Source organism: Rhinoraja longicauda, chromosome 21, assembly GCF_053455715.1.
Source record: "Rhinoraja longicauda isolate Sanriku21f chromosome 21, sRhiLon1.1, whole genome shotgun sequence".
Classification (NCBI taxonomy): domain Eukaryota; kingdom Metazoa; phylum Chordata; class Chondrichthyes; order Rajiformes; family Arhynchobatidae; genus Rhinoraja; species Rhinoraja longicauda.
This window is the reverse complement of record NC_135973.1, coordinates 9024254-9036755: the sequence shown is the minus strand read 5'-3', so window position 1 is coordinate 9036755 and position 12502 is coordinate 9024254. Positions and strand designations below refer to the sequence as shown.

Sequence of the window (12502 nt, the reverse complement as noted above, 5' to 3'; positions counted from 1 at the left end):
CTCCTCCCCTCCCCCTCCCCCCCTCCTCCCCTCCCCCTCCCCTCCTTTTAAACTTTAAAATGTGATTGATTTTAAAAATATAACACCGATTTCAATAAAACTACTTGCATTATCACTAAAGTGACAATGGTGGGTAGGGTGGTGCCATCGTGTACCGTTTTGGCTGAAGTTCAGTCACAAACAAGGTAACAAACGAGAGTTTTAGTATATAGATGTGCGGGACAAGCTTTTTTTACACAGAGAATGGTGAGAGCCTGGAACACACTGCTGATGGCGGTAGTTGAGGCGGACTCAATAGTGGCACTGAAGAGGCTTTTAGATGGGACCATGGGGCTCCCCATCCCCCAGAGAATCCAGTACAAAATCCTCCTCATGACCTACAAAGCCCTCCATAACCTGGCCCCATCCTACCTGACCGACCTCCTCCACAGGCACACTCCCACCTGCACCCCTCCGCTCTGCTGCTGCCAATCTCCTATCCCCCCACATCCGGACCAAACTCAGATCCTGGGGGGACAGGGCTTTCTCCATCGCTGCTCCCACCCTATGGAACTCACTACCCCAAACCGTTAGAGACTCCTCCACACTCACCACATTCAAAACATCGCTGAAGTCTCACCTGTTCAGTACTGCCTTCAACCACTGAAGGTCACCTCACCTTCTGTCTCCTTTCTCTGTTCGTTTACTTATTTACTTATTTATCTATTTATTCATTTCCCTATGTTCTCTAAATCTCTGTAAAGCGTCTTTGAGTATATGAAAAGCGCTTTATAAATAAAATGCATTATTATTATTATTATAAGACAAGGATGAAGGGATATGGATTGTGTTCAGGTAGATAAGAGTTGGTCTTGGCATCACGTTCGGCACGGACATTGTGGGCCGAAGGGCCTGTTCTTGTGCTGTACTCTTCTCTGTTCTGTGAATGACTTTTCTGCTTTGAGCTCCAGCAAACCTCTTAAGTTCCTCCTCTGTCCGCATCTCATCTCATTCCTATCCAGTTTTTCTACCTTACCTTCCCAAGTGAGACCCAAATGACCCAAGCTACTCCATGGCAATAGCACCTCAACTTGCGGCAACTTACTAACATTGATGCAAAGAGCATGTGGCCGTCGGGGCTGGCGATGGTTTAAATTAATTTTGCAAGTTTTGGGACGGGAGGAGAAGAGAAAACGGTGCCATGCGTAACGTTACTCTAATTTCCAGCAGAGCGTATAACTAACAGGCTCGTGCTGTCTTTAGCTTATTTTATTATCTCTTAAAACATACCCTATAATTTAAAGAAGATGTTTCCATCAACATTTGCCATCTTTGTCTGTTTTTCTTTTGTTCTACTTTGCCATCTGTTTTGTTTTCCCCACATTTGCCTCTTTTGAACGTTGAGTCACAGTGGGGAGAACTTCCAGAGACTCCAGCTTCAAAGCCTGACCCTGACTGTTAGTCACTGGAGTGGTCTTAATAGAGGGAGAGTAAGTATCTTGAGATGTGCTCTCCCAGCATTAATACAGACACACTGGCAGACGATGCTGAAATAGCAATGTGGAACGAACGTCTTTGCTGGCTAATTTTTCCCTTTACAAAGCTACAGCTGTTGGACTTCCTCAGGGAATACACCCACATGGGACCTTCATGGTCGGCACATCCAACACACACTTTACGGACACATCGACTAATGGGACCAGTAGCTTGTTGGTCTTCGTTATCTTAACGACGATCTGTAAGATTTTTCCTTAGGACTGGAGAGTTTAGTACGTCCTGATCTTTGAGGTTCTAGAGTCATGAGGCACGGAAACAGGCCCTTTGGCCCAACTGATCCATGCCGACCAATATGCCCCATTTAAGCTGGTCCCATTCGGCCGCGGTTGGCCCATAACTCTCACTATCCTACACGCTAGGGACCATTTACAATTTTTTTTTTTTTAACCGAAGCCAATTAACCTACATACCTGTACGCCTTTGGAGTGGGGGAGGAAACCAGAGCACCTGAAGGAAACGCGCACCATCACATGGAGAACGTCCAAACTCTGCACAGACAGCACATCCATCGCCAGGATCGAACCCAGGTTTCTTGCATTGTGAGGCAGCAGCTCTACCATCTGCGCCAATCTGCCAGCCTTATTGTGGCCTGGGGTTCTGTTGTTGTCAACGTGCATGTAATAGAATGAGCGGCACGGTGGCGCAGCAGTAGAGTTGCTGCCTTGCAGCGCCAGAACCCCGGGTTCGATCCTGACTGCTGGTGCTTGTCTGTACAGAGTTTGTACGTTCTCTCTGTAATCACATGGGATTTGTCCGGGTGCTCCGGTTTCCCTCCCACACTCCAAAGACGTACAGGTTTGTAGGTTAATTGGCTTCTGTGAATTTTAAATTGTCCCCAGTGGGTGTAGGATAGAACTCGTGTACTGGGTGAACATTGGTCGGCATGGACTCAGTGGGCTGAAGGGCCTGTTTCCATGCTGTACTTCGAAAGTCTAATGTCTAAAATAAATAGAAAGGTTGCAAGTAAAATAAAGGCATGTTTCAATTAACCTCAACTAATCTCAACTAAAGGTCTATATACAATCATGAGAGAAATAGATCTGGTAGATGCACATAATCTCTTGCCCAGTGTAGGGAAATTGAGGACCAGAGGACATATGTTCAAGGTGAAGGGGAAAAGATTTAATAGGAATCTGAGGGGTAATTTTTTCACTCAAAGTGTGGTGGGTGTATGGAACAAGCTTGCCAGAGGAGGTAGTTGAGGCAGGGACTATCCCAACGTTTAAGAAACAGTTAGACAGGTACATAGACAGGATAGATTTGGAGGGATATGGACCAAACGCAGGCAGGTGGGACTAGTGTAGCTGGGACATGTTGGCCGGTGTGGGAAAGTTGGGCTGAAGGGCCTGTTTCCACACTGTATCACTCCGTGACTCTATGGCAACAGGTGAGCTGCAGGGCCTGTCCTAGCTTGTAAATGAATTGAGATTCAATGCATTTACAAAATTTAATCCACAAAATTGTGAAATGTACCTTCTCTTAGCTGATAAGAATCTGCTGATACAATATTTGTTGTATTTTCCGTTAAACAAGGTGATGCCCTGAATCTTCAACATGAATGTAACATGGCTGATAAAATAAAGAGAGAGGCAAGCCCGATGGAAACGTATAAACTCCAAGTGCAACATGAGTTTCACTGCACTCAGATCACATCCTATAATCACAAGGTACTTTATCCAGCCGGTTCTGATAAGCGCACTGTTAAGATATCACGTGTGTAGTTAAGTTGCAGTCGGGACTTTTCAGGGGTAAGTTTTCACCTCTCTCACACAGACGGCTCTTTGATAAAAATTATTGACCAATACTTTGATGAAGAGGATTTTCCGACCCGAAAAGTCGGCAAATCCTTTTCTCCAGAAATAAGGCACGGTGGCGCAGCAGCAGAGTTGCTGCCTTACAGCGCCAGAGGCCCAGGTTCGACCCTGACAACATGCGTTGTCTGTACGGAGTTTGTACGTCACCTATGCATGCAGGTACAACAGGCAGTGAAGAAAGCCAATGGAATGTTGGCCTTCATAACAAGAGGAGTTGAGTATAGGAGCAAAGAGGTCCTTCTACAGTTGTACCGGGCCCTGGTGAGACCGCACCTGGAGTACTGTGTGCAGTTTTGGTCTCCAAATTTGAGGAAGGATATTCTTGCTATTGAGGGCGTGCAGCGTAGGTTCACTAGGTTAATTCCCGGAATGGCGGGACTGTCGTATGTTGAAAGGCTGGAGCAATTAGGCTTGTATACACTGGAATTTAGAAGGATGAGAGGGGATCTTATTGAAACATATAAGATAATTAGGGGATTAGACACATTAGAGGCAGGAAACATGTTCCCAATGGTGGGGGAGTCCAGAACAAGGGGCCACAGTTTAAGAATAAGGGGTAGGCCATTTAGAACGGAGATGAGGAAGAACTTTTTCAGTCAGAGAGTGGTGAAGGTGTGGAATTCTCTGCCTCAGAAGGCAGTGGAGGCCAATTCGTTGGATGCTTTCAAGAGAGAGCTGGATAGAGCTCTTAAGGATAGCGGAGTGAGGGGGTATGGGGAGAAGGCAGGAACGGGGTACTGATTGAGAGTGATCAGCCATGATCGCATTGAATGGCGGTGCTGGCTCGAAGGGCTGAATGGCCTACTCCTGCACCTATTGTCTATTGTCTATTGTCTATCCATGTTCTCCAGAGATGCTGCTGGACCCGCTGAGTTACTCCAGCACTTACTTTTTGTATATGAACCAGCATCTCCTGTCCTTTTCCTCTACTGTCTCATCTGCCATTGGTTTCCTATGCATTGTAAGGAATTCAATGCGTCAGCACTCCAAAGATGAACAGGTTTATAGGTTAATTGGCTTGTGTTAAATTTAAATTGTGAATCAGTGTGTGTAGGGTTGGTGTTAGTGTGCGGGGATCGCTGGTCGGTGCAGACTCGGTGGGCCGAAGGGCCTGTTTCCACACTACTAGGTTAATTCCCGGAATGGCGGGACTGTCATATGTTGAAAGACTGGAGCGACTAGGCTTGTTGACACTGGAATTTAGAAGGATGAGAGGGGATCTTATCGAAACGTATAAGATTATTAAGGGGTTGGACACGTTAGAGGAAGGAAACATGTTCCCAACGTTGGGGGAGTCCAGAACAAGGGGCCACAGTTTAAGAATAAGGGGTAGGCCATTTAGAACTGAGATGAGGAAAAACTTTTTCAGTCAGAGAGTTGTGAATCTGTGGAATTCTCTGCCTCAGAAGGCAGTGGAGGCCAATTCTCTGAATGCATTCAAGAGAGAGCTAGATAGAGCTCTTAAGGATAGCGGAGTCAGGGGGTATGGGGAGAAGGCAGGAACGGGGTACTGATTGAGAATGATCAGCCATGATCACATTGAATGGTGGTGCTGGCTGGAAGGGCCGAATGGCCTCCTCCTGCACCTATTGTCTATTGTCTATTGTCTATTGTCTATTGTCTCTAAACCAAAACTAATTAAAGGGTATCTGTGTGCTCTTGACAGCTTCATCTCCAACACGAGGAAAATGAATCCCGGACTCACACACAGCTGGAGATCAACTACGGGAAGCACTGGGACGAGATCAATAACAGGAAAAAGATTTTCATCACTCAGTTGTTCAAAAATGACTCCAGCCTCAGCTTAACCAATTACTTCATGGAGGTGAGTTGGTTCATCGTGGTTGACCCATTCAGGTGAATCAATACGAAAATGTCCATGTGGTGAAAACGAAGCTTAATTCTGGCCTTGCAGCCCAAGTTCGATCCCGACTACGGGTGCTGTCTGTACCGAGTTTGTTCATTCTCCCCATGACCTGCACGGACTACCCGCTGAAGAGCTTTCCTCTCTGCCTCCGTGCAGCTGAGATACCACACAGGGATGCTCTCTATGGTGCAGCGGTAGAATGTCGTCAGCAGCTGTTGGGGTACACCAGACTTTTTCAGTGTTCTTAGGTAGATCAGTCGTTGCTGTGCCTTCTTGACTAGCGCAGCAGTGTTATTGGACCATGTGAGGCCCTCCGAAATGTGAGTGCCCAGAAACTTGAAGCTGGACACTCTCTCCACACTGTCCTTTCACCAAGATCGTCAGTTTCCTCCCACACTCCAACGACGTACAGCTTTGTCAGCTAATTAGGTTCGGCACCATTTTAAATTGTCCCTAGTGTGTGTGTGTGTGTGTGTGTAGGATAGCGTTAGTGTGCGGGGATCGCTAGTTGGTGCGGACTCGGTGGGACGAAGGGCCTGTTTTCACGCTGTATCTCTGAATTCAACTAAACTAATCTAAACTAAAGCTAAAGTTCAGGAGAATCGATAAAAATGACCATGTGGTGGAAAAGAAGCTTAATTCACCTTCTAAGTCTACACATCTTCAGCTAATCCTGGCAGTGGGAGTGTCCCCATGTGATGGGCTAAGGTCACTAACCTATTGTATCTCACTGGTCAGGACATTATTTCTTCATAATAATAATAACAATGTTCCATTTTATTAATCATTCTTTTTAACATAATTCAGTTAATATTAGCTTTGTGGAAGTGCATTGTCAAAATATCATGACATTCCAGTGGCTTTGTGCTTACTTTGGAATCATTTTTTGATGGAGTGACACAGCACGGAAACAGGCCATTCGGCCCAACGCATGCACGCTGGCCATGATGCCCCATCTACGCTAGTCTCATTTACCCGCATTTGGCCCAAATCCCTCTAAACTTTTCCTATCTATTTATTGTCCAAATGTCTTTGAAATGTAGTTCATAAGTGATCGGAACAGAATTGGGCCATTCGGCCCATCAAGTCTGCTCTGCCATTCAATCATGGCCGACCTATCTTTCCATCTCAACCCCATTCTCCTGCCTTCGCCACATAACCCCCGACACCCTTAATAATCATTAGTCTGTCATGAAGAAGGGTCTCGACCCGAAACGTCACCCATTCCTTCTCTCTCGAGATGCTGCCTGACCTGCTGAGTTACTCCAGCATTTTGTGTCTACATTCGATTTAAACCAGCATCTGCAGTTTTTTTTCCTAAGAATCTGTCAATCCCCGCCTTAAAAATATCCATTACCACAGCCGTCTGTGGCAATGAATTTCACAGAATTCCCATTTTTTAAATACTATTTACATTTAGTATTACCTGATTTGATTGAATAGCATGCAGAACATAGCTTCTCACTTTACCTCGGTACACGTGACAATAATAAACCTAAACCTAATTTACTTCATGAATGTCAAAGTTTCCAGTTCTTCGATTTTTTTTTTAACAGCTTCCAAACTCTTTTGTCTTCGTCTAGTTCACATTGCAAATTCCAGAGAAGCAAATTAACTACAAGACTCAACTGCAGCATTCCCACTTGCTGCAGGATTATGCGGAGAGCAACACTCATGTCAAAGTACTCTACAACGACAAGATCCCATTTCAGGCTGGACTTCAATGGAAAGACACCTCGAAACCTAATCTAAAGAAATGGGAAGGTGGGCAGATTAACAGCCAGTCGGTCACAAGCAGACAACATACTTTTATTTTTACAGCAGAAAGTCAATAGACAATAGACAACAAGTGCAGGAGTAGGCCATTCGGCCCTTCAAGCCAGCACCACCATTCAATGTGATCATGACTGATCATTCTCAATCAGTACCCCGTTCCTGCTTTCTCCCCATACCCCCTGACTCCGCTATCTTTAAGAGCTCTATCTAGCTCTCTCTTGAAAGCATCCAGAGAATTGGCCTCCACTGCCTTCTGAGGCAGAGAATTCCACAGATTTACAACTCTCTGACTGAAATCGTTTTTCCTCATCTCCGTTCTAAATGGCCTACCCCTTATTTTTAAATTGTGGCCCCTGGTTCTGAACTCCCCCAACATTGGGAACATGTTTCCTGCCTCTAACGTGTCCAACCCCTTAATAATCTTATATGTTTCAATAAGATCCCTCCTCATCCTTCTAAATTCCAATGTATACAAGCCTAGTCGTTCCAGTCTTCAAGTCAATAGACTTTCAGACAAAAAAATGAATGTAATTGGGATATATAGCCGAACAAATAAGGTACGATTCAATTTATGTTCAGAAAAAAAATCGCTTTTTGTAACTAGATGGCACAGCAGTCGAGTTACTGCCTTACAGTGGCAGAAACCCGGGTTCGATCCTGACTAGGGGTGCTGTCTGGATGGAGTTTGTACGTTCTGCCCATGACCTGTGTGGATCTTTGGTTTCCTCCCGCACTCCAAAGACGTACAGGTTTTAGGTTAATTGGCTTTGGTAGAAATGTAATAAAGTCCCTAGTGCGTGTAGGATAGCGTTAATGTGCGGACATCGCTGGCCGGCGCGGACTCGGTGGGACGAAGGGCCTGTTTCCGCACTGTATCTCTAAGCTAAACTAAACTGAAACTAAAGTGAAGCAAACATTTTTGTTTTAATTATCAACAGTGATAGATTTAAGTGACGGCCATTTTCCCGTATCATGAACTGTGTGGTTCTGGTAGAGATTTCAATGCAGAATACTTTCTCACAGTTAATGACACAAAAATGTTTGATAGGGCTGGAGAAATATTTGAACTAGCGTGTTCAGTCCCACGGGTGGGTCGTGTGAATAGATATCTTGAAATGCTCATGAACTTGAAGTTAGTCCAAGGCAGAGGTTTGGTTTGACCCTGAGCCAAAACAGAAGTTGTCCCTGCACCGATAGTAACACGAATAAGAAGCATCTTGTGACAGTTCTTTGGATGAATGAAATCCCATTCTTTGCAATATCATTGCTCAGTTGGCAATCACTAGATCTTTGAATTCAATTTGTGAATTCTCTGAGGAAAGTCTGCCAATTTTAATATCTACCTTTGCCAAAATGGTGGCACATTTTCCTGATACCAGTGTAAGAAGGAGCTGCAGATGCTGGTTCACACCAAAGATAGAAACAAAATTCTGGAGCAACTCAGTGGGTCAGGCATCATCTCTGGTGAAAAGGAACAGGTGACGTTTCGGGAGAAGTCTGAAGAAGGGTCCCGACCCAAAATGTCACCTATTCCTTTTCTCCAGAGATGCTGGCTGACCCGCGAAGTCACTCCAGCATTTTGTGTCTACCAGTTTCGAGTATTAAGGGGCTGATTTTACACTCCCAGCTGCCTGGGGGAGCTGTACTACATGGGAGTGGGGGTGGGATTGGGAGAGAGTGTGAGATAGATTTTTGGTTGCATTTCCAGATCTCATGACATGGAAGTCCAGCAGATGGCTTGCACTCATTTGCAACATGGACCCAATTGAAATGAAGTTTAGCCTCCTACTGGCGTTGTTGGGAAGTGCATGTAATCGTAAATGAGACCCAGTTAGGACCTCCAATTCACAGAGGTCTCGGCAAATAGAAATCTCTTAAAATGTTGTAAAGGTTGCTTTGTTGGCCAAAAAGGATTTTGTGTGCGACAAAGAGCAGGGACTAGGGTTAGGGAGGATGGGAGGCCGTACATTGTGTGTACATGATGCAGGAGATGGGTAGGATGGGAAGAGGCGAGGTTAGAATAGGAGGACGAGGAAGTCTCTACTGCCTCTAACACCACCTGTGGCCCAGTGACGCAGTGGTAGAGTTGCTGCCCTACAGCGCTGAAGACCCGGGTTCGAGCCTGACCTTGGGTGCCGTCTGTGTGAAGTTTGGTCCGGGCAATGTCCATGGTTCTCTGCAATGTCTTGCCATCTTGGATGAAGCTGTTCCCAAACCAGGCTGTGATGCATCCCGATAAGATGCTTCCTACATTGCGTCTGTAGAAGCTGTTGAGGGTTGTTGGGGGCATGCCGAAATACCTCAGCCTTCAAGGGAAATGGAGGCAATGGTGTGCTTTCTTGGCCATTGCTTCGATGTGGCTGGTCCAGGACAAATTGGTCCAGTTCCAGAACCAGGGGCCACAGTTTAAGAATAAGGGGTAGACCATTTAGAACAGAGATGAGGAAAAACTTAATCAGTCAGAGATTTGTAAATCCGTGGAACTCTCTGCCTCAGAAGGCAGTGGAGGCCAATTCTCTGAATGCATTCAAGAGAGAGCTAGATAGAGCTCTTAAGGATAGCGGAGTCAGGGGGTATGGGGAGAAGGCAGGAACAGGGTACTGATTGAGAATGATCAGCCATGATCACATTGAATGGTGGTGCTGGCTCGAAGGGCCGAATGGCCTACTCCTGCACCTATTGTCTATTGTCTAAATTGTTGGTGATATTTATTCTCGGTAGCAAAAGCTACAGAAACAAGATAGACAACGGCAACAACATGAAAATAAATCTTTAGATAGTTTAGATAGTTCCTCTGTCTCTCTCTTTTCCCCCCTCCTCCCCTTCCCAGTTCTCCCACTGTCTTCCTGTCTCCACCTATATCCTTTCTTTGTCCCTCCCTCCTGACATCAGTCTGAAGAAGGGTCTCGACCCGAAACGTCACCCATTCCCTCTCTCCTAGATGCTGCCTGACCCGCTGAGTTACTCCTGCATTTTGTGATACCTTCGATTTGTACCAGCATCTGCAGTTATTTTCCTGCACTGAAAATGAATCTCATGTTTTGAAACATCGGCCAGGCTGTTGTTCGATGGATTGGTTTGTCATTGCCACCTTTCCTCGTTTGTGAAACTCTCTCTTTCCCCCATTTTCCGGTAAGGTTCACTGAAGATGGACACTCCTTGGCTTTACCTCCAGACTTCACACAAGCTGAGCCAACCGCACGTTCGTGCTTACCAGTCAAGTGTGGAGATCACGGCAGCCAAGGCCCTATCGGTGAAGAACCTGGTCATTTACACCTACTACAAGAACAAAGGCAACAAGAGGGATGGGAGAATCCACATTCATACACCCACCACCACTTACTTGAAGGTTAGCTATAATGCCACACTCTCCTCTATATAGTCCATAATTGCTGGACGTTACAGTTATTACAGTTGTCAGATCGAGCTCTAGGGGCCAGTGGAATCAAGGGATATGGGGAGAAGGCAGGCACAGGTTACTGATTGTGGATGATCAGCCATGATCACAATGAATGAAACATATAAGATTATTAAGGGGTTGGACACGTTAGAGGCAGGAAACATGTTCCCAATGTTTTGGGGAGTCCAGAACCAGGGGCCACAGTTTAAGAATAAGGGAGGGGTAGGCCATTTAGAACGGAGATGAGGAAAAACTTTTTCAGTCAGAGAGTTGTAAATCTGTGGAATTCTCTGCCTCAGAAGGCAGTGGAGGCCAATTCTCTGAATGCATTGAAGAGAGAGCTAGATAGAGCTCTTAAGGATAGCGGAGTCAGGGGGTTTGGGGAGAAGGCAGGAATGGGGTACTGATTGAGAATGAGCAGCCATGATCACATTGAATGGCGGTGCTGGCTCGAAGGGCCGAATGGCCTCCTCCAGCACCTATTTCCTATGTTTCTATATTTTCTATGTTTTACCATCAATTACTCAATTGTAATGTTAATTGTAATGTTAATTTCACGTTAATGTTATGATGGTGCATCCATCATGGAGTCATACAGCTGGAAACAGGCCCTTCGGCCCCACTTGCCCACATCAACCTACATGCCCCATCTACACCTTTCCCAGCCTGGCCCATAACCCTGTAAACCAGCCCTATCCATCCACCTGTCCAATTGTCCCTTAAATGTTATGGTAGTACCTGCCTCAACTACCTCCTATGGCAGCTCGTTCCATACGTCCACCACCCTTTGTGTAAAAGAGTTACCCCTCGGGTTCCTATTAGATCTTCCCCCCTCACCTTAAACCTATGTCCTCTCTATCTCGAATCCCCTACTCTGGGCATCTACCTGATCTAGTCCTCTTATAATTTTGTGCACCTCTATAAGATCATCCCTCATTCTCCTGCACGCCATGGAATAAAGTCCTCGCCTGACCATTTACATAAGAGACTAAACACAAGGATTATTCAACATGTGTCTGTGCTAGCATACTGAACTTGATGCTTTTACAGATGGGGCAGGGTTTTCCAGTGACTGGTCTGCACAGGCAATGAGTTAGACGCCTGCCCTGGACCTCTCGACACCTCTGCTGCTCTTTAGAGTCTTGGTTTCGGACAATCACCTTGCAAACTCTGCACAACCAAAAAACTACACACTTACTCCCCTTCAAAGTGCAACCTGCCATCTTCTTCCTTCTAAAGGTTCTCAAAAAGTTGCAAGACTTCCCTTGAGAAACTTCACCACATCCTTCATCGCATGTGGCTTTTAAAAAAATTCTCTGAATGAGCTTTATCGGCAGGTGAAACCAAGAAACACGGGTCATTAATGAAGTTGCAAAGCTGTAAGCTGAACAGAGTTAAAGTGGGACTTAAATTCTTGGCATTCTTTAAGTATATTTGGTGCCTGTTTCAAGTTTCACCATTGACTGAGTTAAAAGATACTGCATGGAAACAGGCCCTGTGACCCACCGAGTCCATGCCAAACATTGATCATCTTAGTTTTAGAGACACAGCGTGGAACAGGCCTTTCGGCCCACCATGTCCATGCTGACCATTCATCACCCGTTGACACTACTTCATAAGTTCATAAGTGATAGGAGCAGCATTAGGCCATTTGGCCCATCACGTCAACTCCGCCATTCAATCATGGCTGATCTATCTCTCTCTCTCAACCCCATTCTCCTGCTTTTTCCCCCCTCCCTGTAACCCCATACTTCTTTGTTGTTCCACTTTCGCCTCCACTGCCTACACACCAGGGGCAATTTACAGAGGCTAGTTAACCCTGGAAACCCGCACATATTTGGGATCTGGGAGGAAACCCACGCGGTCACAGGGAGAACGTGCAAACACCACACAGACAGCACCCGAGGTCAGGATTGAACCCGGGTCTCCATTGCTGTGAGGCAGCAGCTCTCCCAACTGCGTTGATTGTGGACTTTAGAAGGGCTCAACATCCAAGGACGTACACGCCACTGGAAATAAATGTGGATAGAGTGAGCAGTTTTAAATACCTGGGAGTCCACATCAAAGAGGATCTGACATGGACAACGCACATTGCCACACTGGTGGGTA

The 12502-nt window shown here is 45.8% G+C and overlaps 1 protein-coding gene across 1 annotated transcript in view; it reads left to right on the top strand.

Moving 5' to 3' along the window:
- Positions 1 to 12502, top strand: part of LOC144604175 (uncharacterized) — a 257398-nt gene that overhangs the window by 126106 nt on the left and 118790 nt on the right. Inside the window, exons 26-29 of the mRNA XM_078418381.1 lie at positions 3070 to 3203; positions 5017 to 5175; positions 6801 to 6981; positions 10131 to 10342. Of these exons, the coding sequence (XP_078274507.1) occupies positions 3070 to 3203; positions 5017 to 5175; positions 6801 to 6981; positions 10131 to 10342 (686 nt within the window). The remainder of the gene's footprint in view (positions 1 to 3069; positions 3204 to 5016; positions 5176 to 6800; positions 6982 to 10130; positions 10343 to 12502) is intronic.